Source organism: Ambystoma mexicanum, chromosome 3q, assembly GCF_040938575.1.
Source record: "Ambystoma mexicanum isolate Mex_15411 chromosome 3q, UKY_AmexF1_1, whole genome shotgun sequence".
Classification (NCBI taxonomy): Eukaryota; Metazoa; Chordata; class Amphibia; order Caudata; family Ambystomatidae; genus Ambystoma; species Ambystoma mexicanum.
In genome coordinates this window covers 96,667,105-96,692,952 of record NC_090926.1, presented here as the reverse complement: position 1 = coordinate 96,692,952, position 25,848 = coordinate 96,667,105, and the positions used below count along the sequence as shown (strand labels likewise).

Genomic DNA, 25,848 nt, shown 5'->3' with positions numbered 1-25,848 from the left:
TAAAGTACATATTCATCGAAACCCAAAGCAAGGTTGCAGCTGGTGTCTAATAATCCCTGCATATGTCGATTAGTGTGGAAGTGCCACAACTGGAATTCTATGACTAGTCAGGGCAGTGAAATCCGCCATGGTAGGGGGAGTTTAATGTCATGTTAGACTTAAATAGGATGTTGCGGGGATGCTCCGCTGAAAGTACCATAGTATGTGCTAATGGTTTACAATGTCTGTGTCCAGTGTGAGAAAACACTTACATCTCAATTTAGTTTCCTTATCTGTGCAAAGAGGATGAGACTTAATCCTGTTTTTCAGGGTGACTCGCTGTTCACTGGCAAATTGTACATGTTTTAGTTTGATTTCTATATTCTGTTGAAAGGGAATACAGGATTGTTAATGCAAATGTGTATCGCCACAAATGCCCTCATTAATTAGACTCATGGTGACCCAGAATAGATGCTCTGCACACAGGAAGAGGCTGGATTTGCCTTTTCTCTCGGTTTGCTTACGCCATTACGCAGGAAATGAGTGGAAAACATCTACACGGTGCCCCCTTCTCCAGCCCGGGTTGTGAGAAGCAATTGAAACTAAAACGTGAAATGTCTTGTCCTTAACCAGTGGCATGGCTAGAAGGGCCCTCCCCAGGGCCATGAGCATAAACATTACAAAGATCAAGGTGCGTTTACCTGCCAGCAAGCAACATTGCAGGAAAACCTTACTCTGTTTATGATGTTAGTGCAGGGATAGTGCTCCAAAACTAGCTTCTTCTGTGCATCGACCCTCATTCATGGTAATTTACAAAAGATATGATACCAAACATATTCTGAATTATAAGTTAACTTAAAATATGCAAATGAGAGAGAGGAACCTTTTTAAGTTCACAACGTAAGTGGGAAGCATTCCAAGTGAAACATTTCAGTAAAATCAATATCATCCACTTACATATATATTTTTGGTCGAAGTCTTTAAGTATTGAATTAGAGAAGCTATATTTATGCCGAGTCAGAGAACTCCACATGCACTTAACATGCCAGGAAAAGTATTACAGCTTTTGGATTAGCAAAATGCCATCCTATCCCGCCTGCAATGTAGTAAACACAACTGCTGACATGTGTTTCGCTCAAATTAGAAGGAGCACTATTTTGTAAGAACTCTGACATTTTAAACCAGCGCCAGCACAATCCAGACTATACTTATAAAAAGTACACAATACTCTATAACTCTATATCATTACAATTTGCTATTTCAAAATTCATTCTTATAACAGTATTATTATATATCACATTTTAAAACAACCTAAATGAAAACATACAACTGAATAAATATTGATGATCATGACGTCTTCATTGAGCAGCTGATATGAAATGCCACTCTTTTTTAGAAACCATCTATGTGTATATATATATATATATATACACATATATATATATATATATATATATATATATATATATATATATATATATATATATATATATATATATATATTCAAGACAAAAGGAAAAGAAGATTCCACTTTTCCAATAAGGACGGCACTCAAAGCGGTCAGGATGTCAAAATAGTCTTCAAAATAAATCCACCATTCGCCAACAAGGTCATTTATCCCATATCCAGTTTTATTAAGGGCATAACAGAGCTGACGCGTTTCGCAACGAACCCGTTGCTTGATCACATAATATATATATACAAAAACTTTGTTGAAGGGACAATATGAAAATTGAAAAGGTGCTGTATAGCAAAACGTTACCCTTTTCGTGTGTTCTTAAAGTACTTTCCTTAGGGTCTGGTGTCAGCTCATGATGCACATGCATGGGGCAATAGCAGGCCTCAAACACATAATTAATTTGTATACAGGAAGATAAACTGTCGGATGCTGCTAGTTCCGTCTACCCTACTTCAGTTTCCCTGTATGTTCCACTCAGTTATATACATTGGGTCGTCATATGTATTGTTTGTTGTAGCACAAGTGTGTATTAAGTGTAGATTTGTGAGCTAGTTATTACATGTGTAACATGACACAATCACCCCTCACATCTTGCTACCAACATAATAGGTTAGGACATTGTAGGTAAGGACTTTTTAGGAGTGTTATTTTCACATGTGATGTCATCAGTGATGTCACTAATGATATTTGTGATGTCATCTTTGATGTCCTGGGTGTTAGTCTTAGCAATGCACGTAGATGGTGCGAGTTATGGTTGCTTAGCTTACTATAATGGGTGAATATCAGTGGTGTTTGGTTGCACTGTGAAGTATAACATTTCTTTAGTGATTTTTTTTACTGATTGTACATATATATGTGTGGCAGGGAAGGAAAAGAAAGGGGCTAAACAAGTGATGTCGGCATTGATGTCATCATTGACATTTGAGATGACATCTTTCATGGTTTGGGTGTTAGTGGTAGCAGTGCACAGGGGTGGTGGCAGGGTTAGTGGCTTAGTTTACCATAACTGTCAAATTTCAGGGGTTTTTCGGTTTTAATTTGAAGCATAAAGGGGAGGTGGAAAGTCTTTTTAGTGAAGTGTACAGGTTTTTGTTAGAGCAACTTAACCATAACGTCCCCTCAACAACGTTTTTTTTTGTAGTGAATTTCACTTGTTTTTGGGAGGGCAACTTAACCATTACGTCCGCTTAACAAAGTTTTTTTGTAGGGAATTGTGTAGGTTTTTGAAAGTTGGAAGGTAAGCATGAAAATGTGGCAATGAAGTTGATGAGCAGAATATACACTGTAATCATGTGATTTTGAGAGATATGTAGTATAATCTATGTACTTGACATACATTTAACATGGAACATACAGAACCCCCTCCCTATTGATATTGGAAAGGTACGGACTGAGCACCTGTTTGCGGACGGGGTTGGACAGGATCAACATTACCCAAAGAGGCGGGGGGTAGCTGAAAATGTGCTATTGTCTTACACAAAAAGTGTGCAATGTAGAAGAAGCACATAAAGATATTACATGTAGTAATAAGTAAATATGGAAACCTGAAGCTGGGAAAAGAAAGCAACAAATTTAATAAGCATGTAGAATGAAGTGGATGGTACAATAAAAAAAACGGATACCTCCAGCGTAATCACTGCACAGAAACTCGACAGCCTGGATCGACAGTGGACAGATGCAGTAGGACGAAGGGAGATTACAGCAAAAGAGCGAGTGCAGATCATTTTATTATATGCGGAAGTTTTTTTTTGGTATGTGGTGCATAAATAATAATTTCATTCTGTTGTTTTGACTCAGAAATGGCTAGTACTTTGGAGTGGCTGGAGGAGTATTTCCCGCATGGGGAAATGTCTGAAGACAGCGACAATAATGGTACACATTGCTCTGCATATGCAAAATAGTGACCAGTATTTTAGAGGCATTCAATTTATGTATTTCTTTTTTGTTGAACAGACCAGGAAAAAAAAGACGAAAGGGCAACAAACGAGACAGAAGAAGACAGGATAAAGAGGATAGAGGAGAAAATTGACATATTGAACGCCAATTTTCAAAGTTAGCGGGAGTTTGTGGAGGACTGTGTAAGAGGAAAATTCGTTATCATTGCCCCACCTGCACCTACCCTGCTTTTCCATTCCCTAGTGAACCATCCCCAAACCGTGAACAGGAAAATAGACGTTTTGACGAAATATCCATCCCTTCTTCCCCTCACAAATCTTCTCCTCATAACCAGCCCGTGTTGAATCCTAATTCCCCCATATTTATTTCAGTGTCCGCTTCCCCCGCTATTTCTGTAGATTGATGCGTGTGTGTGTGTGTGTTTGAAATGTTTTTGTACAGTAGTTGTAGAGAAAGAGTTTGTATGAAAAAGACGTTAAATGTTCACGAACAGTGCGCCTGTTCGACCTATCTGCAAGGAATGGAATGTGGGTGCTGTGTAATGTCAAGTAAGACGGATGTGATGTGTGACTGCACCATCTGTTGAAATTGTGCCTACATAAACAGAAAGGGGTGTTCAAAGGATATACTACCTCGGCGTACCGCTTGGAAACAAGATAATACATGTTCGTAGAACACACCTGATGTCCGGAATGGGTGTAAATGAGGAAAATGGGAGCGTGTGAAGGACAGTATAGCGGTCCGTATCGGGCGCAGCCAAAATGGTGCCGTCCGTAGAACAGGCATGGTTGCCGGCAAGTTCGTAGGCAAACAAAATGGAGTTGTCCTAAGGACACAGGAACTGTCCGTACAGTGAACATAGCATGCGTGCACATGCGCAGTAGAAAAGTAAGTATTGCGAACATCGCGCCTGTTCCTAACTGTCCGTCTCACTTGTGTCGCACTTTGAAGTAGTTTGAGAACCCAAACACTGTCCTTAGGACACTTGTGCGCATGCGCACGTTTGATTCTTTGCATTTTCTGTCCAGGAGACTTTCATTACTGGGGCGGATGTGTTGAGGACGTCATCATGTGACCGCACCTATGCTGAGCGGGGGGACTCATTTCCGTGGTTGGTGTGCTTCCACAACAATACAAATTACCTTGTAGACACAAGGCAAAGTATTGTAGAGTATAAAAATATAATTTCACACATTCCAAACAATATGCCACCTCAGGACTTTCTGTGTAAAATTTGTGTACCGCTTTGTAGGGGTGAAGACGGTCACGAGGCACACCCCTGCACCCCTACAAAAGGCCACACCCACGAGCGCATCTTCATTGTCCTTCTACCTATAGCAGATTGAGGTGTGTTGCCTTTACTGCTGTAGTGACCAAAAGAAAACTAATCAGTATGGCTTCCATGGCTGCTGTTGGGTCATTAGCCTCTGCACCACCCCCAAACTTGCTACCACCACCACCTCACCAAGGGCCTGCAGAGAAATATATGGGTGAGGATGTAGAGTACGAGGAAGAAGAGGAGGAAGAGAATGAAGTGGAGGAACTCCACACTAGGAGCACTCGGCGGGAGTCGTGGGTGTGGCGGTTGTTTTCCATTTATGGGAATATACCAAAAGCACGTGCGAACCTGGTGAAGTGTAACCAGTGCGAGGTGGTGTTGAGTCGCGGGAGATTTGGAGCGTACAGTTTTGGTACGACAACCATGAAGCGACACCTCGCTTCGTTCCACACTGCGGACATTCGCAAAGTGGTGCCATGTGAAGAGCGTAGTCGTTTGAGTTCCTCCACAGCATCCTTGGTATCCAATCCGCACACCACAAGAGACACTCCTGTGGGGGAGCGCCTTCCTCCAGCTGCCTCACAAGCCATTCGCAATGCTGTTGACCCTTACCTTTCAAAGGTGACAGTAGTGTGCACGTATTGTCACGCAGTACTCTGCAGAGGGGAGAGTTTTCGAAGTGCTTTTGAGGCTGCAGTCACCGAGCACCAGAAGATCTGCTCCTTACCTAAATAAAGCACACCCTAAATCTTTCTCTGTTCAGTTGCCCTTTTTATCCCTGTGGCTGGTGTCCCTTCCTTACCCTCCTTTCGCCTCTTCTCCTAGTGTGTCATGTGCTGTTAAGCAATGAACGTAAAAACAACAAAAAATACAGAAAAGGCTCTTTTCAGAGCCGCCTTTCTCAGTATAACAATAGAAATATGAAGTGATGGCCGTAGACCCCTGCGGAGTTCTGAAAAAGTTCACGGACAGTCGTAGAGAAAAAAGGGAGGGTGCATGAGGAGCAAACACAATAACGTATATGTTTAGAGTAAGTGGCGGCTCTGAAAAGAGCCTTTTGGTGGTGTGTTGTGTGGGTCAAAAAAAGTGAATTGGGGAAAATGGATTTATTGTCAGATAGGTTAGTGTGATTGCAAAAAAGGCCACAATGCATTTTGTACATTGCGAAGAAAAATCTGATTGCCAGCATATGTGAGGTGGACTCCATCTCTGCGGAAAATGAAAGTGCTGCGAAACAAAATGTTTTCATTGTTGAAAGAGGACATGCCAACATCTCTTAAAAATGCACACACAGCCTTATTCACATTGCGTCTCGCTTTCTCCATTTGTGGACCAAAAACAGAAGAACGCAGCCATATTTGTCTTTGGGCAATACGGGAAAAAAGTATTTGACAATTTGGAAACATGTCCATGAGCTTTCGCGAGTCCTTCCTTCATTGCAAATTGCAAAGAAATTCCAGATTCATGGCCTAAACGGTTTCCTCCACGATGAATGATCATTATATCTGGAGGACGCTTTGTCAGTAAAGTAACACAAAGAGGTACCAAGTCCAGCCATCTCATGCCACGCACGCCATGCCAGTGCACTTCCGCATCTGGAAATCCGAGATTTGTAGACAAACTGCAGCTTTCTGCATGCACCTTCAACCAATGTATCCATGAGTCTCCCAAAATCCATATAATCTGTTTTCGAGCATGGAAAGCCATGGCTGTGTGGTCTCCTGTGAGGGAGAAGATGGTCTTATTAAAGTACGTCAGTCAGAACACACCTACTGAACTTTATGGATGAATCCCTAGCGCCGCTCATTCTCATTTACATGCGGCTCCACCCTTGAATACCCAGTGGTGATATGTGCTGGCTGCTAACTACCGGCATGTTCGCAGACATGTACAGGATCAGAGCGTGACGACGGTACATTAAAGTATTATTTCCCCTTTTTCCCCTTTAAGGTAGGCTCTGAAAAGAGCCGTTTCTTTTTCTTTTTGGCCAGATACCATACAGACATCTGGTATTTTATGTATTTTTTTGTATTTTTTGTCCTTGCTTTACTTTTGCAAACATTACAGAACCTTCTCTAAAGCAAGCCTTACGTTCCAAAAGAACATTGCATTTCCCAAAGAAGATAGCGCAACACCATCTCCTTCAAAGTAATGTGCATTGCTTGGAGCAATGTTTTCATGGCTGCAAAAAAACATACCAACTCGTAGCATGAATGCACGCATGTCGCGATTGATGATAGACCTCCCAATTCTTTTATCTGGACAGAAAACAGAAGTGTTGTTCCATTGTACTCTCGGAAGTAAAGCAGAAAAAATTACTTTAGTTGTTGGGAAAGATGGTCATGAGTGCTTCAACCAACTGTGCCAAATCTGCCAACAAAGTACGTGAAGTCAGGTATCCCAAAAGGCAAGCGCCGTAGTGCAAAATTACCACATGAGGAGAGGTCATTCTACGCATGTCTCTAGAAACTTGCAGAACTGCTGCAGCATTGGCATCAGTGTCAGCGCTCCACACCACCTCCACTCCTCGCACATCGAAATGGTGTGCCACATGCCTACTCTCGGCATAGTGTTGTAAGCCTTGCACAAAAATGTCTCCAAGCATCAAAACCCTGACCCTCTCCACCTCTGCCATCTTCAGTGTGCGCACCGTCTTTCCACACAAAAGAGTAATGTGAACATCTGATTGGCTGATACCTACAGTCGCCTTTCCATGCAGGATTTGCTGTAGAAACCCGTATGTGACACGCCCTACCAGCGGACAAGCGTTGCCTTCGTGCGGCATGTAACTCTTGCCCAGTCCTTCAACCCTTTCTACAGCGGTACCAAAGCAAGTCCCTCATTGGACACAACTAAGCGGTCGCACAATCATCCACCAATCACATAGAACATCGCTAATTTTAACTCAGTCATCAACATTGCGCACTTCAAAATTACTGTCGATGATTCTGAATACAAGTTGCATACCATTTGTGTATAGGCGCGTTACAAATGCCATATCATATCATATCATATCATATCATATCATTGCAAAGCACCTACTTCACAAGCTACTGTGCAAGGATTGCGAATTTCTACGCACAGCTCCATACATGTCCACATGCATCAGTATAGAGTACAGGTATGTATATTTTAATCAGAGAACATGTGGAAGCCTTATGATTTAAATTCGACAAAATAATGCAGCTAAATGTTCATCATAGGGAACACATAACAACGCTCCCCCTTTAAAGTGCAAGATTGCCGATTTGTCATTCACAAATCGCACGACTGCTTACTGTCTTCCGCATAACCTGTACATACGTTGCAAGCATGCCTATTTAGGGCAGACCTCAATTTTGTATGTGAAAATGTCGGAGTTCTGTACGGCCTACAATAATGCTACGTGCAATGTGATCGTATGAGAATAGTAAGCGCTCCCGATTGTAGTGCTGACATTGTGCTTTTCATTAACAAGTACAAAATGTTTCCCCATCTAGTACTTTGCCCTATCGCTTACAAACCACTCTCCTATGCATAGTACACTTTGTAAAGAACAAGGCATTTCCATACCCTTAAAAGATTTAGTTATTTTGAAGGACTTACAAGTACCATATTGCAAGTACTATGCCAAGACTTCACAGAGTGAAGTTAAATGTGCACATGCACTGAGTTGAAATATGAAACTTCAATCCTCTGATGAAAGAAACACAAGTAATGTCTGCAGTGTCATCACTGCTGCAAACACACAAAGTAATTGATTTTGTTTTTTTAATTCGCAGTGAAGACTACTCTCCTGAAAATCAACAGCATCTACACTGCAGACGACATATCCGAAGAAACCTGGTAATCTTGCACAAAAAAGTAAGTACAGTACAACCTTTATATTGTAACTACTCGTTAGAGAGGCTGCGTGGGTTGTTTGTTTATTTTGGGCACCAAAGCAAGCATTGATTTGTAAACCATTCTACCTACAAATATCCATTTATTGAACAAAGAATAACAGGCAGAATGGCTGACAAATCCCTGTGTGTTTGGTACTGAAATAGCATAGGTAATCCTTAGAAGGTTAGATTGTGAAAAGAAGTTGCTGTAGCAAGTTTTTGGCATTTCGGTTATTAATAATGGTTCTCGTCACAAGTAGGCCACTTTGTACTCTCATCTGAAGCACATTGTAGTAGTATACAAACAGTAAAGTAGCCCTACCAAATGATTGTTAGAGTTCACTGTACAGTGACACACCATGACAAAGAGCTTCCCCATCAGACTTATGCACACATGCACACTGCACACATACATTGGACAACAGACCAAAGTATACTTTTTTTTCTCAACAGACACCAAAAAATGCCTACCAAAAAGCAACTCCGTAGAAAGGAACGCAGAATTAGTGCAAAGAAAAATAAAGGTGCCCAATGTAAGCATCCACCTGTTGTAGAGTGTGTAGAGAATCTTGGTACAAACCAGCTAATGCAGTTGGGTAACATAATAAAGGAAGTCTCAACTACCAAAACTGTACCTCCTCCATCAAAAAGTGTCACAAAACACAGAAATGTTGTCAAAAAAATGGATGCCAGCACAGCTAACAATGTTCCTAATAATCCTGATAGTGTAAGAAGAACCCATAGTAAAAAAAGTATTTTAGCAAAAATGTTTCGTCACAGAGTCCTTCAAAATCTACTAAGAAGAGGACCAAAATCATCCTCATCCCTTAAAACCTACCGTAGAAAGTTAATCCTACAAGCTCTCGTGGACAGTGCAATCCTTCTCAAAAGGAAGTTGTTCATATTAGTGTTAAATAGGATGAAAGCACTAACAAAACTAAGTACCAAACTACAAAAGAAACTCAGCAATAACCGGAATGTGAACAAAAATAATTTTTTGCATGTTTGTGGTGGTGAATGGAGTCACACAACAACCACAGAGCCATATTTTAATGAAGAAGCATACAAACAAAATCAAACAAACACAATTGCCATCCATAGCAGTAGACGAGGGTATGAGAAAATCAACACTACCATCATGGAACAAGAAACACTGCTTACAAAACTATCTCCTGAAAACTCAGAATTACCTCTAGATTCAGTAGAACCACACCGTCCAGTATACAAATGGCCGTGCACATCAATGTGTGCCATTCCAAACAAAGTTTTCAAATCTTTGCGTCAGTTTCTCAATCAATATGTAAAAGGTAAAGACAAAAGTAAAATGAAAGTGCTGCAAAATATGGATATTTGTGCAGTGCGTAAAGACACAGGACTAAAAGGACATTCATTAGCCTGCATTTCTGGGCCTATTTGCAAAAGTACCTTCCATGATATCAAAAGAATATCAGTACATCATTCCAATGTAACAAGTTTAGTGTATAAAATATACTATGCAAAAAGTCCAGCTTCAGAATTAGGCAATTTAAATACCACTCTTCTGCATGGTACACCCAAATACTTACAAGAAGAAATGGACCGTATTCAGAAAAAGTATTTTGGAAGTGAGAGCCATGTAGAAAATGCAACAGTTTTAGAACATAGTAGGGACAATTCTGCACATAGCAACCTTCTACTACACACATACAGAAAAGAAATAGTAACATTTAAAAGGTCATTGGCTGAAGTACCAAACCATGTGTGTGTGTTGCCGCAGAACGTTTTACAAAAGGAACACAAAAAATGTGGACATAGCATACAAAATAGAAAACAATGAAGACTCTAAATGGTTTGAATTAGCTTTGTACCTTTTAGCGGAAAACAAATATGAAATAACTGAACGCCCGATATGTTGCAGTTACTGTACTGCAAAATTAGACAACCACACTCCTTCACGTGCTATTACAAATAATTTGGAATTGTTTCCATTACCAAAAATCCTACAACAGCTCAATTTGTATGAGCGCATAATAATTCAAACAGTTCACCCATTTCAAGCAATTATACGCCTTCATCCAAAAATAGCAAAATTACCTTCCTCTGAATTGGTGAAAGGCATTCATGGCAAAGTAGTTTACTTGCCATTAGATCTAACGGAAAATGTACACACTCTAGGAGTGGAACGTTCAATAGAGCATTCTTTAATAGTCTTGGTAAATGGAGTACCAACAAAGGACAAAATAATTTGACAACAATTAGTGGACTTGTACAAAGTTAAACAAGCATTGCAATATCTAAAAGACAATAATGAGTACTACAAGGAAATAAATATTGATGAAAGCTTAAGGCAAACAACTGAAATAATTCAAGAGCCATCAGAAACTGGACAATTTTAACTTCTGGATCCAGCTACAGCATCCACTCTTTTGGACCATTACACAATTCATCCATTGCATTCCAATGAAAGCATAGATGATGCACTAGAAACTTACCAAATGCGACAAACCAAGGGGTCACCAATGAGTATTTTGGAAAAAAGTATAGAAGCATGTGCTTTTCCACTGCTATTTCCTACTGGCAAAGGTGGGAGATACGATAATAGACCCACTCAGATTGGGGCATCAGAATACCGCTCATTACGAATGTATTCGCAAGATCCCAGATTTAGACAAAATGTGGAATACATATTCCACCTACTCTATGAAAGTGAATTAGCAACACTATGTTATGGAGTTGCACACATTCTTAAATCTGGAACGCACTTTCAAAATATGTCAGCTACGCAGTTAATACAAAAAATACAAGAAAAAGATGAGGTTTTACAATCAAGTATAACAAATTTGTTTGCGAACATGCGTGGTACAAAGGAATACTGGTTCAGACGGCACGGAGACCTTGGACCACCAACTTGGCTTGTTACGCTAAATTGTGCAGAATATGCATGGGAAGATTTACATGAGTTCCTACGCATAGCAAACAGCAACAAAAACAACATAGATATATTAAAACCTGGAGAACTTTGCTCTCTAGATCCACTTAATGTCTCACGATATTTCCATCATCGTTTCATTGCAATGCTACACTTTATTTGCAATAAAACTGTTCCTCCTTTTGGAGAAGTGCAATACTTCTTTTGGAGAAAAGAATATCAAGCGAGAGGAGCACCACATATTCACATGCTGTTATGGATCAAAGGTGCACCGAAATTTGGGCACGACAGTGGTAGCACTGTTTTGCAGTTTATCCAAAAATATGTCACGTGTGAAATCCCTTCACAACAGACACATAGTGAGCTGCATGGGCAGATTTTACAATTCCAAAGACACACATGTGGCAAATTATGTCGCTGTAAATACAAAAACAAAGATAGATACTACACCAAATGCCGCTTTGGTTTCCATAGACCAGTTACAGAAACAGGTGATGTAAACAACTTCATGTCTTCAGTTCGACATAGTGTTAAAGGTAAATCACCTAACAACACGTATTACATAAAAAGAAGGGAAGAATCAAAATATATCAATGATTACAATGCAATCATTGCCCTGTTATGGAATGCAAACATAGATGTGTAGTACATTGCAGACAATTCAACTGCTGTTGCACGATATGTTACAGCCTACTTAACAAAAGCAGAAAAAAACTGAGCTTCAAGACCTCTGGGATGACCTAGCATCAGACAAAACATTATCACAGAAATTGTACAGCCTAGGCATAAAAATGCCCTCTCATAGAGAATGTGGGGCCTATGAAGCAGCAGATCGTTTAACCGGCACTGCTTTGTATGGAAAATCAGACAACATAGTATGGCTCAGTCTTGGTCCTGCAAAATCTAGAAAAAGAGTGCTAAAATCATATGAGGACATAGAAACAATTGCCAAAAATGACCCCAACAGCCAAGACATTCTAAAAAACAATTTACTGGACACATACAATCCGAACATGGGTACCACTCTGGAAAGCAGGTGTCTATACCACATAGCTCAAAGCTTTGCATACAAAAATAATGTAAAACCCGATGAAAGCAAACGTAGATATAGAGTGACCGATTGTGAAGGGTGCTTATTGAAACTTAACAAACAAAACTTAATTAATCATGTGAAATTGTCATTAAAAACTCCTCAACAGAAAGAACTATATTACATGTCTCTGTTACAACTTTTCAAACCATGGAGAAAAGAGGAAGACATACTAGTTAATTATGAGTGCTATGAAGATGCTTTCAAAGCAAATGAAAGCACTATCACCGATGTGAACTTTACGCAGTACAAAACAATGTTACACAATGAGCAGCAACAGGAAGAAGAAATTCAGGCCCAACTAGATAAAGACTCTTCCGACAGTAGTCAACCTTCTGTAACAGGAAGTCAAGAACCATTAGGACAACCACTAACAGCAAGTGAGGCTGAAGTTGCTATGGCAGAAGTAGAAAACACCATGTATCAGTATCAAGAAGATACAGAATACTTAACTGTACAACAAGCAAAACTTAACAACGATCAGCGCACCATTTTTGAAGACGTAACAAAACAAATTGTACATGGTGTACAACACGAAAATAAAGAATGTACCTGCCAAAATTACAAACCTATACTGCTGTACGTCAGTGGTGAAGCTGGATCAGGGAAAACATTCTTAATCAAAATTATCAGCAAGTTCCTTCAACAATTGACAAACAACAAACTGTCAGCTGTTGTAACAGCCCCACAGGCTTAGCTGCCTACAACATAGGCAGTGTGACTTTACAACGATTACTACTGCTTCCAGTAGAGCATCAAAATAAATTAGACTACTACAAACTTTCTGCTGAAGCTGCAATGGAATTACGTAGAGTATTGAAACAAATGATAATGCTACTAATAGATGAAGTGAGCATGGTCTCCAACCTAATGTTGGCTTTGATTCATCTCAATTGCAAGAAGTACTTAAAAGTAATAAAGAAGAATGCTTTGAAGGGAAACACATTATCATTTGCGGAGATCTTGTACAATTGACACCAGTGAAAGGTGAACCGATTTTTAAAACCTTAGGCCACAAACTCTGCTGGAAAACTGTTGGTAGCATAGGTAATGTTAACCTTTGGCAACATTTCCAATACAGAGAATTAACTGAGAACATGCGGCAATCTGCAGATCTCACTTATGCCAACATCTTGAAAAGTATTAGAGTTGGTGTATTATCGCAAGAAGCACAAGCTGTATTGAAAAAGCGGCATATACATGCATTTTATGGCGATAATGCATGTGCAACTGATGTTATGGAACAAATAGCGCACAAAAATGTCAATTGCATGAGCTTAATGCCAACTCTTGCAAGCTGTTTCAAATTCAATGAAACAATGTTAAAGAAATAAATGCAAGCAATAATAGAAATTAGCGCCACAGACAAACTGGACGACATAGTATGACAGTACCCATGTGTGAGCAAGCCACAACAAGACTAAATAGTTTAGAAAATTCAATCTCCAACACAGCTGGGTTGGAAAAAATATTGAAATTATCATTAAATTGTAGAGTAATGCTTAAGCTTAACCTTGACGTAGAGCAAGGGCTAGTTAATGGAGCACTGGGCACAGTTGTTGGCTTTCAATCATACCCATGTGATAGCAACATTCAGTTTGTAAATATTCGCTTTGATAAAGTTTCAGAAGTGAAAAGGATAGGGCGCTAAATTGCTCGATACCTTCTCTTCAAAGACATGTATGTACGCAGAGAACAATTTTCTCTAACTCTTGCATATGCAGTTACCATTCATAAATCCCAAGGTCTTACTTTAGAGAAAGCATTGATAGATATAGGGAAGACAGTGTTTAAGGAAGGCATGAGCTATGTAGCATTATCACGCTTACGTACACTTGCCGGTCTATTGCTAATAAACTTTGATTCAAGTAAACTCAAAGCTGATATTCCTTGCATTCTAGAATACAATAGATTGCATTCACTGTACACCCCTCATCTGAAACAATACCTTGTTCCAGATAAAGTGAAACGTGGTAAAAGAAAAGTAAATGAAACAGAAATGCAACAGAATACAACAGCAAATTCTGCAATGAAAAGAAAAGAAGCTACAGTTTCATCAATTGCTGCAATCATAGGAGAACCTATTAGGGAATGGAAACCAGGCACGTCGGCAAAGAAGCAACAGAAAAACCACAAAAATGCACTCAGATACAGAACTTGCTGGCCCATTCAAATTTACAAATGAAAGTGGGATAAGTTGCTATGCAAATGTAGCAATGAATATTCTATTTCAATTGCCACCAATTGTTAACAATATTTACCTGCACAGCACAGACCAATTGTGTTTGCAAATGTTAGTGCTGCATAGAAATGCAACAAGCAATCCTGACAACACATACAGTGTTCATGGAGTAAGGCAACAATTGGACGACTGTGCTGGAATGGTGAGATTCACTATGAACTCACAAGAAGATCCACAAGAATTTCTAATGTATATACTATTGGTATTGGAAAACAAAAGCATACCTGTAAATGAAATCTTCCAAATTTCGTACATGTGGAAACATACATGCACTCTCTGTAACAAAGTGATACAGGAAGAAATCCCAAATGAGCGATTTGTGTATGTTTTCCATACCAAATAGTGAGACCATTCCATTTCAGCAACTTGTACAAAATGCAAACCATGGCAGATTATGTAGTATTTGCAATTCAGACAATCGCTCTACCTTACTGATACAATCACATAGAAATACTTATGCTTCTACGTTATAATGCAGATGGCACCAAAAACAACTGCAAACTGACTGGATTCACATACGGTCAAGTGTGACTTGGAAAGAAAACCTGTACAACAGTAGGGATAATCTACCATGCAGGAGCTACAACCAATGCAGCTCACTACACTGCATACATTAAAAAGAATTCTGGATGGTTTGAATGTAATGATAGCACCATTACTCTAAAGCAGAGGTTTCCAGCTAACCTAACAAATGCGTATTTAATATTCTTGAAGCCAAAATGTACGAAATAACGTGTACTTCAAAATTGTCAACAAAGTATGTGAAAGACTACAAACAGTTAGAATACGCCCACAGGTATCTAACTACCCAACAAGATGGAAGAATGACACAAATAAATGATTATCACAGATCGTTGGAAACAAGTGCACAGGTAGAATATGCCTATAGGTATCTAACTGTTGTTAAAAATCGGCAGGAAGGCATCAAAGAAAACTTTCATGGGAAAGATAAAGGAAACAGGACATGACAACGACACAAATTAATGAGTATCACAAATCTGTAGGAACAAATGCACAGTTAGAATACGCCTACTGGTGTCTAACTGTTGTTAAAAATGGGCAGGAAGGCAGCAAACATTGATCAGAAAGATGAAGAAAACACTGAAAGCAAAAAAAAAGTAGTTAGTACCATATGAAATGAAGTTTTTTTTTAAATCCGACAAGGATTTTTTTCCCTCGACCCAAGGAGTAGAAAAGCAAACACAGAAACTGAACGCAATGCACAGTACACTGGTTTGTAAACTAAATATGAGGGTAAAAAAATAAAATAAACTGTCTATTATGCAATGTAGTAAATTTTAAAAAAATGCAAACACTAACACACCTTTTTCTTTCATCACAGAAATGGAAAACGTGATACTTCCGCCAAGTACCATAGCCAATTAAAAAAAGTATGTGGAATCTGAACAAAGTAAGTGTATTGGCAGGCACTTTCTACACATGGGAATCTACACGTCTAATCTATGGTACTAATATGCTGCAGTGCCTGTAGACTGCCCTTCCATCTTTGGTGAGTAACCTACCACCTATGCCTTACAACCAAGGTACAAGGAGTATAGTTCCTATCCACAACCATCGCTGCATATGAAAACCACGGTCCTTGTAAATTAGCTGCTTATAAATTCACTTTTCGGACCATCGTCATGAAGTTAAGACACTAGGGCATCAGCACAACTAGCACATTCCACCACACCCATATTGACTTGTAACTCCACTGCTTATGACTTCATTCTTGCGTGCATGGGCTTTAGCCATGCACCCAAGAGTGCAGGGTCTCCCCACAACCGCCTCAGTGATTTGTGGTAGTGAGAGTTATTCTATAGGTGTGTTATCCATCAGCACGTCTGCCCAGAGGCTTCCCTCGTAGCTGTTTGTCTGTAGATCTTGCATGGGATGGGTGTGCAGTGTCTTCCAAGTCTAGTACTTACCACTTTGGTCTTGGTTGCATGGCTTTTGGCCATGCACCCAAGACTGCACACACTACCCACAACTTGCCAATCAGAATGCAACACTACGGTTGTATGCATGGGTGGCACATGCGGCAGTGGTTGTGGGCAGGGCCTACAGTCTTGGAAGTAAGGCCTTCGGCCGACGGCCATGCATCCAAGTCTCTAGGCCCTGGCCACAACCACCGTAGCATGTGCCACCCATGGCGGCGTACTAATGAATATAATAATAGTCATTTGAAAAAATAATGCATTCACACCATATTGTCAATAACAATGTTCCCTAACACCACACGTGTCCTTACAAATGTAACAACTCCCCCGTGCACTGCACGGGCTGAAATACTGGCCTTATTGGACCTCTCATTTTCTGTGCGTACAAGGAGGCCATAGAACATACGTCATTAAGTAGGTATAAGTGTACTCTGCGTACAAGATGTCCATACAAATTACATCATGACGACCAACCCCCAGAACAAATGCATTGACCACCCATATCTTAAGACTCTAGCCCCTGGCCACAACCACCGTAGCATGTGCCACCCATGGTGGCGTACTAATGAATATAATAATAGCCATTGCAAAAAATAATGCATTCACAGCATTTTGTCAATTTCAATGTTGCCTACCTATACGCGTGTGCTTCCAACAGTTACAAATTTCCTGTCTACTACATGGACTGAAGTGTGACAAACCTCCTGCCCACTACATGGACTGAAGTGATATTGTTAATAGACCCCACATTTACTGTGCGTACAAGGTGTCCATAGAAATTACATCATGACGACCGAAGAACAAATGCATTGATCAACAATGTCTTACTGTCTGAACCCTTCCCAATGCTCTGTGACACAGCAAAATAGTTTCATGAAAAACGCATGCGTGCTCTGGTTGTTGCTCTGCTTTCCGCGGATCCAAGATGTCGGGCGCATCCAAACTATCTGACGCAGAACACGTCTCGCAGCAGCCAATGGGCAGAGACATCGCGTGTCCGCGGTCATGACGCCAGCCCCTTAGCCAATCGGTATCTTGTTTGTCGACTGAACAGGGAAGTGTGACCGCGGAGCGAACATAGATATAACTAATTATTTGAGACCTACTTTTTGATAATTATAATGAAACATACTGCACGGATGGTGACCAAATTTACAAAAGCACGCTTTCTGGACCAAGCCCCTGTACCTGCCGCAGATTTCGTCAAAATCCGTCCAGCGGTTTCACCTGTAGCCATGCGCAAAGTTTTTCCCCCATTCAGTCTATCGAAAAAAAAGAAGTTTTGGGACCCCCCCCTATAACTTTGCCCCCCCTGACCCAAACATCTCCAAACAGTGGCCCATATACTTTTTTTGCAAAGTATGGCGAGGCTTCGTCCAGGGGGAGCAAAGTTATAAGCCACCCAAAAAGTGCTCTTCCTATGGAAACAGCAACTTAACCATAACTACATGGCCACTACCGTGGCCATGTAATATATATATATATATATATATATATATACCCACACTCAGCTGATGCAATTCATCAGTGTTAGGTTGCACTCTGCTGTTCAAATGGCAAACTTCACCTCTGTGTGCCCTTCCACTTCATATCATTTTAACAAACAGAATGAGCACGGTTTTACGAGGTCAGCTTCACCTTCCACTATCGCAAACATTCAGAATAATTTCAAGTTACTTCTTTCCAACCCCACTTCTCTTCACGCAGGGCACGGCAGCTCCAATATGAATTAACAGTTAATTGCCAACTCAACATTTCAGTCTCTAAAGAGCGAAACGCTGCAGGACGAATGCCTCCTTATGAGGTAAAACTGAAAGTAGGTGCTGTAATTATGCTACAAGGCAATGTTATGCTATCATGGGAACTCTGCAATGGAACAAGGCTGGCAATTCCACGTCTACAAAGACACATCATAGAGGCCTGTGTAATCAATGGATTAAACCTCGATACTATTCTTATACCGTACACACCTCTCATTCCATCTGATACAAATATGCCTTTCAAATTTAAAAGAAGACAATTGCCTGTATGTTTAGCCTTTTAAATTAACATTAATCAGTCACAGAGACCTTCCTGGAAGTGATCAGTGATAATTCTGATATTTAAGAAGGGGGACAGAACTGACCCTAGGAATTATAGACTGATATTGACCTTAAAGAAATGCTAGAATGGCGTATGTCACGCCGGGAACGGCCAGTTATATCTATATCATTGATGTGTGTTCCACTTGTAATCTCCTCCAGAAGAAGTAGGAGCTCACCTAGAGGTCCTTGGATGAGCTCCCATGCGAGTAAATCGATGTCTGGAGTTTTATTTACTCCACTCCAGGATGGCTTGCATGGTACTTGCCTAATCAAAAATCTTTGCATTAAATGATATGTCATATTTGTATTTGTCATGCATCATACTTTGCTAGGTGCTTAAACGACATGTGACTGAGCAAATTTGGGGCTTGCAGGTATGATTGATGATTTTTACCTGAAATGCCCTGCTCCGAAAATGGAAACCTTGGGCATAGCACCTTATCTGAATCTAAATATTGATTGGTATCCCCCCCTTTTTTGATTAACTATCAAATATCTAATTGGATGTCTCATTGCACACGTGCTAAAATATTGTCGCAGGGTAGCTGCAGACACTCTGCAAAGTTAATCTGACATGTGTTTCATAGAAAAGGTGCACAATTTTGCCAAAGTTCTAGAACACCAGGGCACCAAAAGTGGGGCATTGAACTTTGCACAGACATTGGTCTAAGAAATAACGTGAAGATGCTGGGATACTGGGTTCACCGCAGGCATGCTGGCTTATTGGTCTGGTGTTTACCACAGTCTTGCACGTGCATGGCTTTTTTAAGATGTGCATGCATTCTGGGATTGCTCTGAGGGGTTTAGAAAGAATCGCTCAAGGATTGATTGAGTTTTTGCAGCCATACATTGACAGTTAAAACAAGATGACGTTTTGGCCAATCCACAGTAGGAGTGGAATGTGTGAATCTGTTCCCAAACCATGTGAAATTAATGCCAAAGTGTTATTTTCCTGTGTAGCTGCCGAGAATGTGCTAAAGAGAATGACTATCATTGGCGTGATTCTTTCTTTCCGCTCCATGGCCCAAGAAGGATTGCGCGAGGTGAGTACATTGATAAATGCAATTAAATGCATGTGTGCTTTAAACACTGGGGGCTATATTTTGTATTCTCCAAAACTTAATGCATAAAACCAGAGACATCTCTGTTGAATTTACGGTGATGTACGCTGTAGTGCAAATAATGGAAGCCAAAACACCTTGGCCTCATTACAAGGTTGGCGGTAACCCACCAGTGCCACCGACAGGTTGCCGCCTACCCCATAACAGTGTTTCCGCCACCTTAGATCCTGGTGCCACCCAGGATATCAGGCGGAAGAAAATGTTGTGCCTCATTCACGTTAACTCCCTGGGAATGGGTGAATGGAAGCACCGGCACAGTTGCCGGTGCTTCCATGCAACCTTGCCTACCGGGCTGTGTTGTAGTCTGCCGGTGCGGAAAGGGTGCCGGTAGCAGCGTACCGGCAGACTCGCAATGAGGCACAATGGGGGTTGAATTGCTGCTCCAACATGTATGTACAAGTCACCTTATTCAGCGCATTTCATGGTGGTTGAGCGTGATATTGCTGGCCCCTCTGAATGCAATAGTGCGCGGAACACACACATTGCCATTAATGTATTTGTAGGGCACCAGCAACAAAGTGGGTGCTGTCAACACGTTTCTCTGTGATGGGCCCTTAAAGGGGACGACGTGGCAAAATGCTTAAAAGAGAAAAACAAAAAACAGGTTTTACCTTGTTTGAGGAATAAAAATGCATACAGAATAGCATTTGTGCATAGGGGTGAGCTTTATAAATGCTGTAAAACATACCTTTCTACCCAAAACATGGTCCCCTATGATACGCCCAATGCGAGGCCCTTTGTGAATCACGCACGACTTAATATAAGGCAGTAGCACCGCCCTTCACTTGCATCGTGGAGTGCTGTGAACCAGGCTCCTGGTATTGAGTCTGTACTGGGGAATGACATCAGGGCTGCCCTTGGAGTTTCGGCTGCATCACTGTATTAGTAGAAAGTGAATAGCAAACGTGCACAGATTACTGAGCAGCTAAAATGCTGTCATCACAGAGCTTCAAGAAAACATGAAGGATGGCGCTTGCCCTTTGATTGGCCACCCACTTAGCATTTCACTTTGAGAACGGTCGTGATCCCAGGTATGCCATTGATGCCACGTTCATAATGCTGCATGCAAAGTGCGTCATTCCTGGCAAGACAGCTCAGACTGCTAAATGCTTGCGCAGGGACATCTTTGTGAGATCTGCAGCCACCGGTTTGAAACCTGGCAGGGCCAACCCAGTCCTGCTGCCTTCAGAAGATGATAGATTGAATGCCATTACATTGGATAACACATTATTACAGGATCCTTACATGCAGGGGGAGTCTGGCCAAACACCTGAAATAATTATTACTTTCATGTGTGTCCGGAACCGCCACGTTTGAGGTGGTAAATGCTCACATCATGTTATAATTATATGCCGCAATCACACTATTCATCATGGCAGTGACGACATTCATTTGAATTAGAGGTTTTAAAGGCATTAAGGAACGTACAAGGCGAATACATATCATATACATGACATGGGGCACCCCTATGTTTCCTCCCCTGTGCCCGATACCCACAGCTTCCACTGATGCTCTTTCCAGTACCCCTCATGGGGCTGCAGGGTTTGCCTGGCACATATTCACTGAGGACACGACTCCGTGATCTTACATTTTTCACGGTATGCGACCAACTGCCTTACTACTATTCCCCAGTAGAGGGCACTGCGCGGCCTCATGTTGAACTGTTAAATTACAAACCAGGAACAAAAGATCTTAATTGTTTAACTTTTTCCCCCAGCAAACCATGCAACAAAGCAATGCAACTTAAAACAATTCCTAAACACACAGCTATAGTTGGCATTTACATTTAGAGAAATGCACTGGTACATACAATACAAGTACATACAGCATATATAACCCAATCATTCACTTTACAAATAAACATTACAATGATCAACCCCAGGCAATTAATTTAATACATCTCCAAAGTGATTTATAAAGATAACCAAAAACGCACTTCTGGTTGCAGAAAACGCAGGTCAGTGTATAGAGAAATTGCATAATTTTGGAATCTCAAGAGCACATCCTCAAACAAGTCCCTATGGCACATCTTTCTTTAGGAAACGCGTACACTGTGCACTGTCAGCCCTAGGAGTTGCACAGCACTATGCCACATTACTTGGGTTTATCATTGGACATATCTAAATACAATACTGATAGAAGCTTCTGGGTGGACGTGGCAAAGAGACTCTGTGCAATATGAAAAACCCCAAGGAGCAAATCTACCTGCATTTTAATCATAGTTCTAAACACACTCCCTTCTCAGGTTATAGGAACAGACTGTGCTCCATACCTTTCACGATTACATGTAAAGCCACACAAGGCTCGTGCTCCTACTTCTGTAGCTGAGCTTTACACGTGCACCCATTATCCAATAAAATGCAGAGTGACTCCACTTTCTGATTCTCACTACAGTACACTAATGAATAGCCAAGAATAATCCTATGTATGTAATTCTCTAAGGATGTCTGTGAATCTGCTTTCACTGACAGACATTTCATCCTCACATCCTTTCATCCTTCATCCACATTTCGAAGCTGTCCAAGTCATTATTCATGGTTGATGGTTACAATCACTTCAATGCTAGTGTCAGTGTTGTGACAAATGCAATGATCACCAAGCTTAGTGTGTACCACGTGATTCAAGCATGCAACTCTATCGTCACAGACATATAAGTTCAATATAAAGTTCAGTTGTTATGCCCCAAAAAAGATCTTTGATTGTATACAAATACACCATGAACCCTCATTGATAGTATTTTTCCCTTTACCCTTTCCCGAACGGTTATTGTGAAAGAGTGCAATGGAGCGTACCATGTTAGAATGATAACCTTCTATTAGAAATTAGTGAAGCGGTTATTTAAGGTTTTGATAATGTGGTTTCCTCAACTCAACAAGACCTGCATAATGTTCTTATTGTGACACGATTACCGTACCTGATTCAGCTGCTCGTTTGTTGTTGTGGAAGTTGCGTGCCTCCTGGCAGTGACTGCCGGGCTGAATGCCTTTGAGCCACACATCTGAAAGCATTTAAATCACACTGAGGCGCTGAAGCAGCGCAACGGCGACACGCGCATAACGCGCTAAGCATGTTGCCATCATGCAATCAACAGCAGGACAGCAGGAGGTATTGACACTGCACGGAAGAACTTTCTGCACCTAGTGAAGCAATCCCGGTCTCAAGGGAGACTGATCACGCAGCCTCTACTGTTGTGGTGAATTCCACTGTCTCTTCGCTACAGTCTATCTTAGTGGAAGCTCCCCCTTACTCCTTTAGACACCCAAGATCTGGACATAAAACATTGTTGTTACGTTTGGATCCGAGTAACCACACTAAATCTGCAGCTCTCACCACTAGCAAAACCACCATTTTCTTTCATCATCACAAACCTGGTGAAATAACTCATCTGGGAGCATAGCTAGTGTCGTCCCTCTCTTGTTTGGGCAGTGGATTAGCAGACAACATCCTGCAGTCCCTTACCTTAGTTGATTATGGCAATCTCTGTAAAGAGCTCCCACAATGGTGACTGTGGTCCCCAATGACATTGCAGTGGAAAGTGACATTCCGTTAGGGCCTTAATACCTTTGCATACTATTCCCCTGAATGAAGTTGTGAACACAGACTATCTAAGAGTACATCTCGCTGAAATTGACATATTGGATAAGAGTCTTTTCAATACTTGTTCATTTTAAACTAAACGAAGTTCACTAGAATTAGGATCAAATGGGAACACCCTGAAGAGCCCAGGGTCACCCGTGTCATGAAGGGAACTTAGATGACCCTTGCCATCAACTCCATGCATTACACTATCTGCTGACTGCTTTAGTTAAGTTTTGCAAGGACCTACATACTACTCATGCTTGGACTCTCAATTCTATTCTGTCCTATGTCACTCCCGAATGTCCCATTACAGGTGTGGCCTGTGACGTGAATCAAGAGATTATTACCATTGCAGATTTGGAAACTGCAACCACTACTCAATCCACCTAAAGTTGAAGGTTAGCTCGGGTTTGGGAAATAATGGTCCCTCACAGCGAATTACTGATAATCAAATGACATCCACATCACTCATTTCTGTTTCAAGCACTGCCACTTGCAGTAAAGATTAGTCGCTGTCCACGGCATCACCTCGTCTCTTGACAAATACACAGGACAAGCAGAACAAACTAAAGGATAACCTCAACACACCAGAACATGCAGACTAAATTACAAGAACGTTGTAATTGACTCTAGCACTTTATCTGTTGCCCTAGTCACAAACTATAATGATAAATTTGACCTTGAAACCTTGCATTCAGCAAAATCCAGCTAAGCTGTGTGGATGGTTTACACAAATGATTCCACGACTAATACGACGTATGAACCATTTAATTATGGCTTTAGTGACACATGCTAAGTTTATGCATAGAGCCTAGCAATGACTTTACTCCGCTCTTTTGGAACATCCCAGGCTTTACTCACCTTAATAAAACAGATTGACGTAGCTCTGATTCAGATAAAATTAGCATTATTGCACTCCAAGAAACATGGCTAACTGACCAGATTTATTTTTAAGAGTAGATGCATGATGCAAGCTGTAGCTAACCTGGGTCCTAAGGTAGACCAATGGGAGGCCTAATAATAAGTGTAACAAATGTGCTCCACATTGCAATATTCGACCAATCCACTGACTTTGTTTTAGCAGGCTTCATCACGTGTCCTTCCAAAACGAAATTTTACATCTTTGCTGATTGAAACTCTTTATGATCCTCCCCGCAATAAGGAACATAAGAGAACATATGAAAAAACAAAGTCAATATCGGGGAGTAAATGTATCAGCATCCCCACTGTTGTGGCAGGAGATTTAATGCTAAAATCCTTACACAATCATATACCAGTCAAAACCAGCTATTGGGGCAAGACACTCCATCATAAATTTTGCCGCATTTGAGTATTAACAGCAAAGGAAACAAATTGGCTGGATTATTACATTTTCACAGACTCTACATGCTTAATGGACGATTTCTTTAGTGACATTCACAGGCAACCAACGAGAACATCATATAATAGTGCTTTGAGCATTGATTATATTTGTGTGCACTACATATGATATGATCATTTATTTATATAGCGCCTATACACCATGTGTTTCAAAGCGCTTCAAGGCAAGGGAGGGAACAAGGGAAAATACAATCACATTCTTACAGGCCATGAACAGTAAGGATGTGAAATTAACTATCGAACGCGGCCTGACGACATTTCAGATACTGCTCTTGCACTAAGAAATGTCTTAGCTCTTAGACATAGATAAGGAAGAGAGGGGGAGAGTGGGAAGGAAATGGAAACAGACAGGCGACTACCGTACTAGGCCTGCTGACATTTCTGGTAGAGCCGGAGAAAACCAAAAGGTGAGGGAGAGGGGTGCAGAAAGGGAGGGGAGGAACAAAACAAGCGACTATCATACTAGGCCTGACGACATTTCAGATAGTGCTGGAGGGGTGGTGGGGAGGAATAAAACAGTAAAGGGAGGGTGGAGGAAACAGACGAGGTTGCTATCATATTAGGTCCAAGGACAATTCTGATAGAGTAAGTGCATAGAAGAACGTAAGGGGAGGAGATAGGAAAAGGGAGAAGGGAAAGGAGGAGAGAACAAGAGAGTAAGCAGTCAAAGAGTGGAGAAGCAAGAGTGGAGAGCGAATACAATTGCAGAAGTCAGTAGTAACATATAATGTTGCAAGCCAGGATACAAGATGAAGACGGGAACAGCATGATTCAGGGCCACCATGAGTACAAGATGCAAAGGAAGTCCAGCATGAGAATTGAGTATGAGTGACGCACCGTGAATGAATGAAGTTCATAAAGGTCAAATCCAGCATTGGCCACAAGACGGTGATGGTGAAGGAAGGCACCAGGTGGGCGGGCTTGCTAAGTGGTGAAAAAGAGCAGCAGGCAGGAAGGCACCAGGTGGGCAGGGCTTGCTAAGTGGTGAAAAAGAGCGGCAAGCAGGAAGGCACCAGTTAGGCGAGGCT

General features: G+C 41.0%; 1 protein-coding gene across 1 annotated transcript in view; it reads left to right on the top strand.

The window, feature by feature from the left end:
• The window catches only part of NCKAP1L (NCK associated protein 1 like), a 2,015,530-nt gene that overhangs the window by 1,030,498 nt on the left and 959,184 nt on the right, over positions 1-25,848 (top strand). Inside the window, exon 25 of the mRNA XM_069653209.1 lies at positions 19,701-19,783. Coding sequence (XP_069509310.1) covers positions 19,701-19,783 — 83 coding nt within the window. The remainder of the gene's footprint in view (positions 1-19,700; positions 19,784-25,848) is intronic.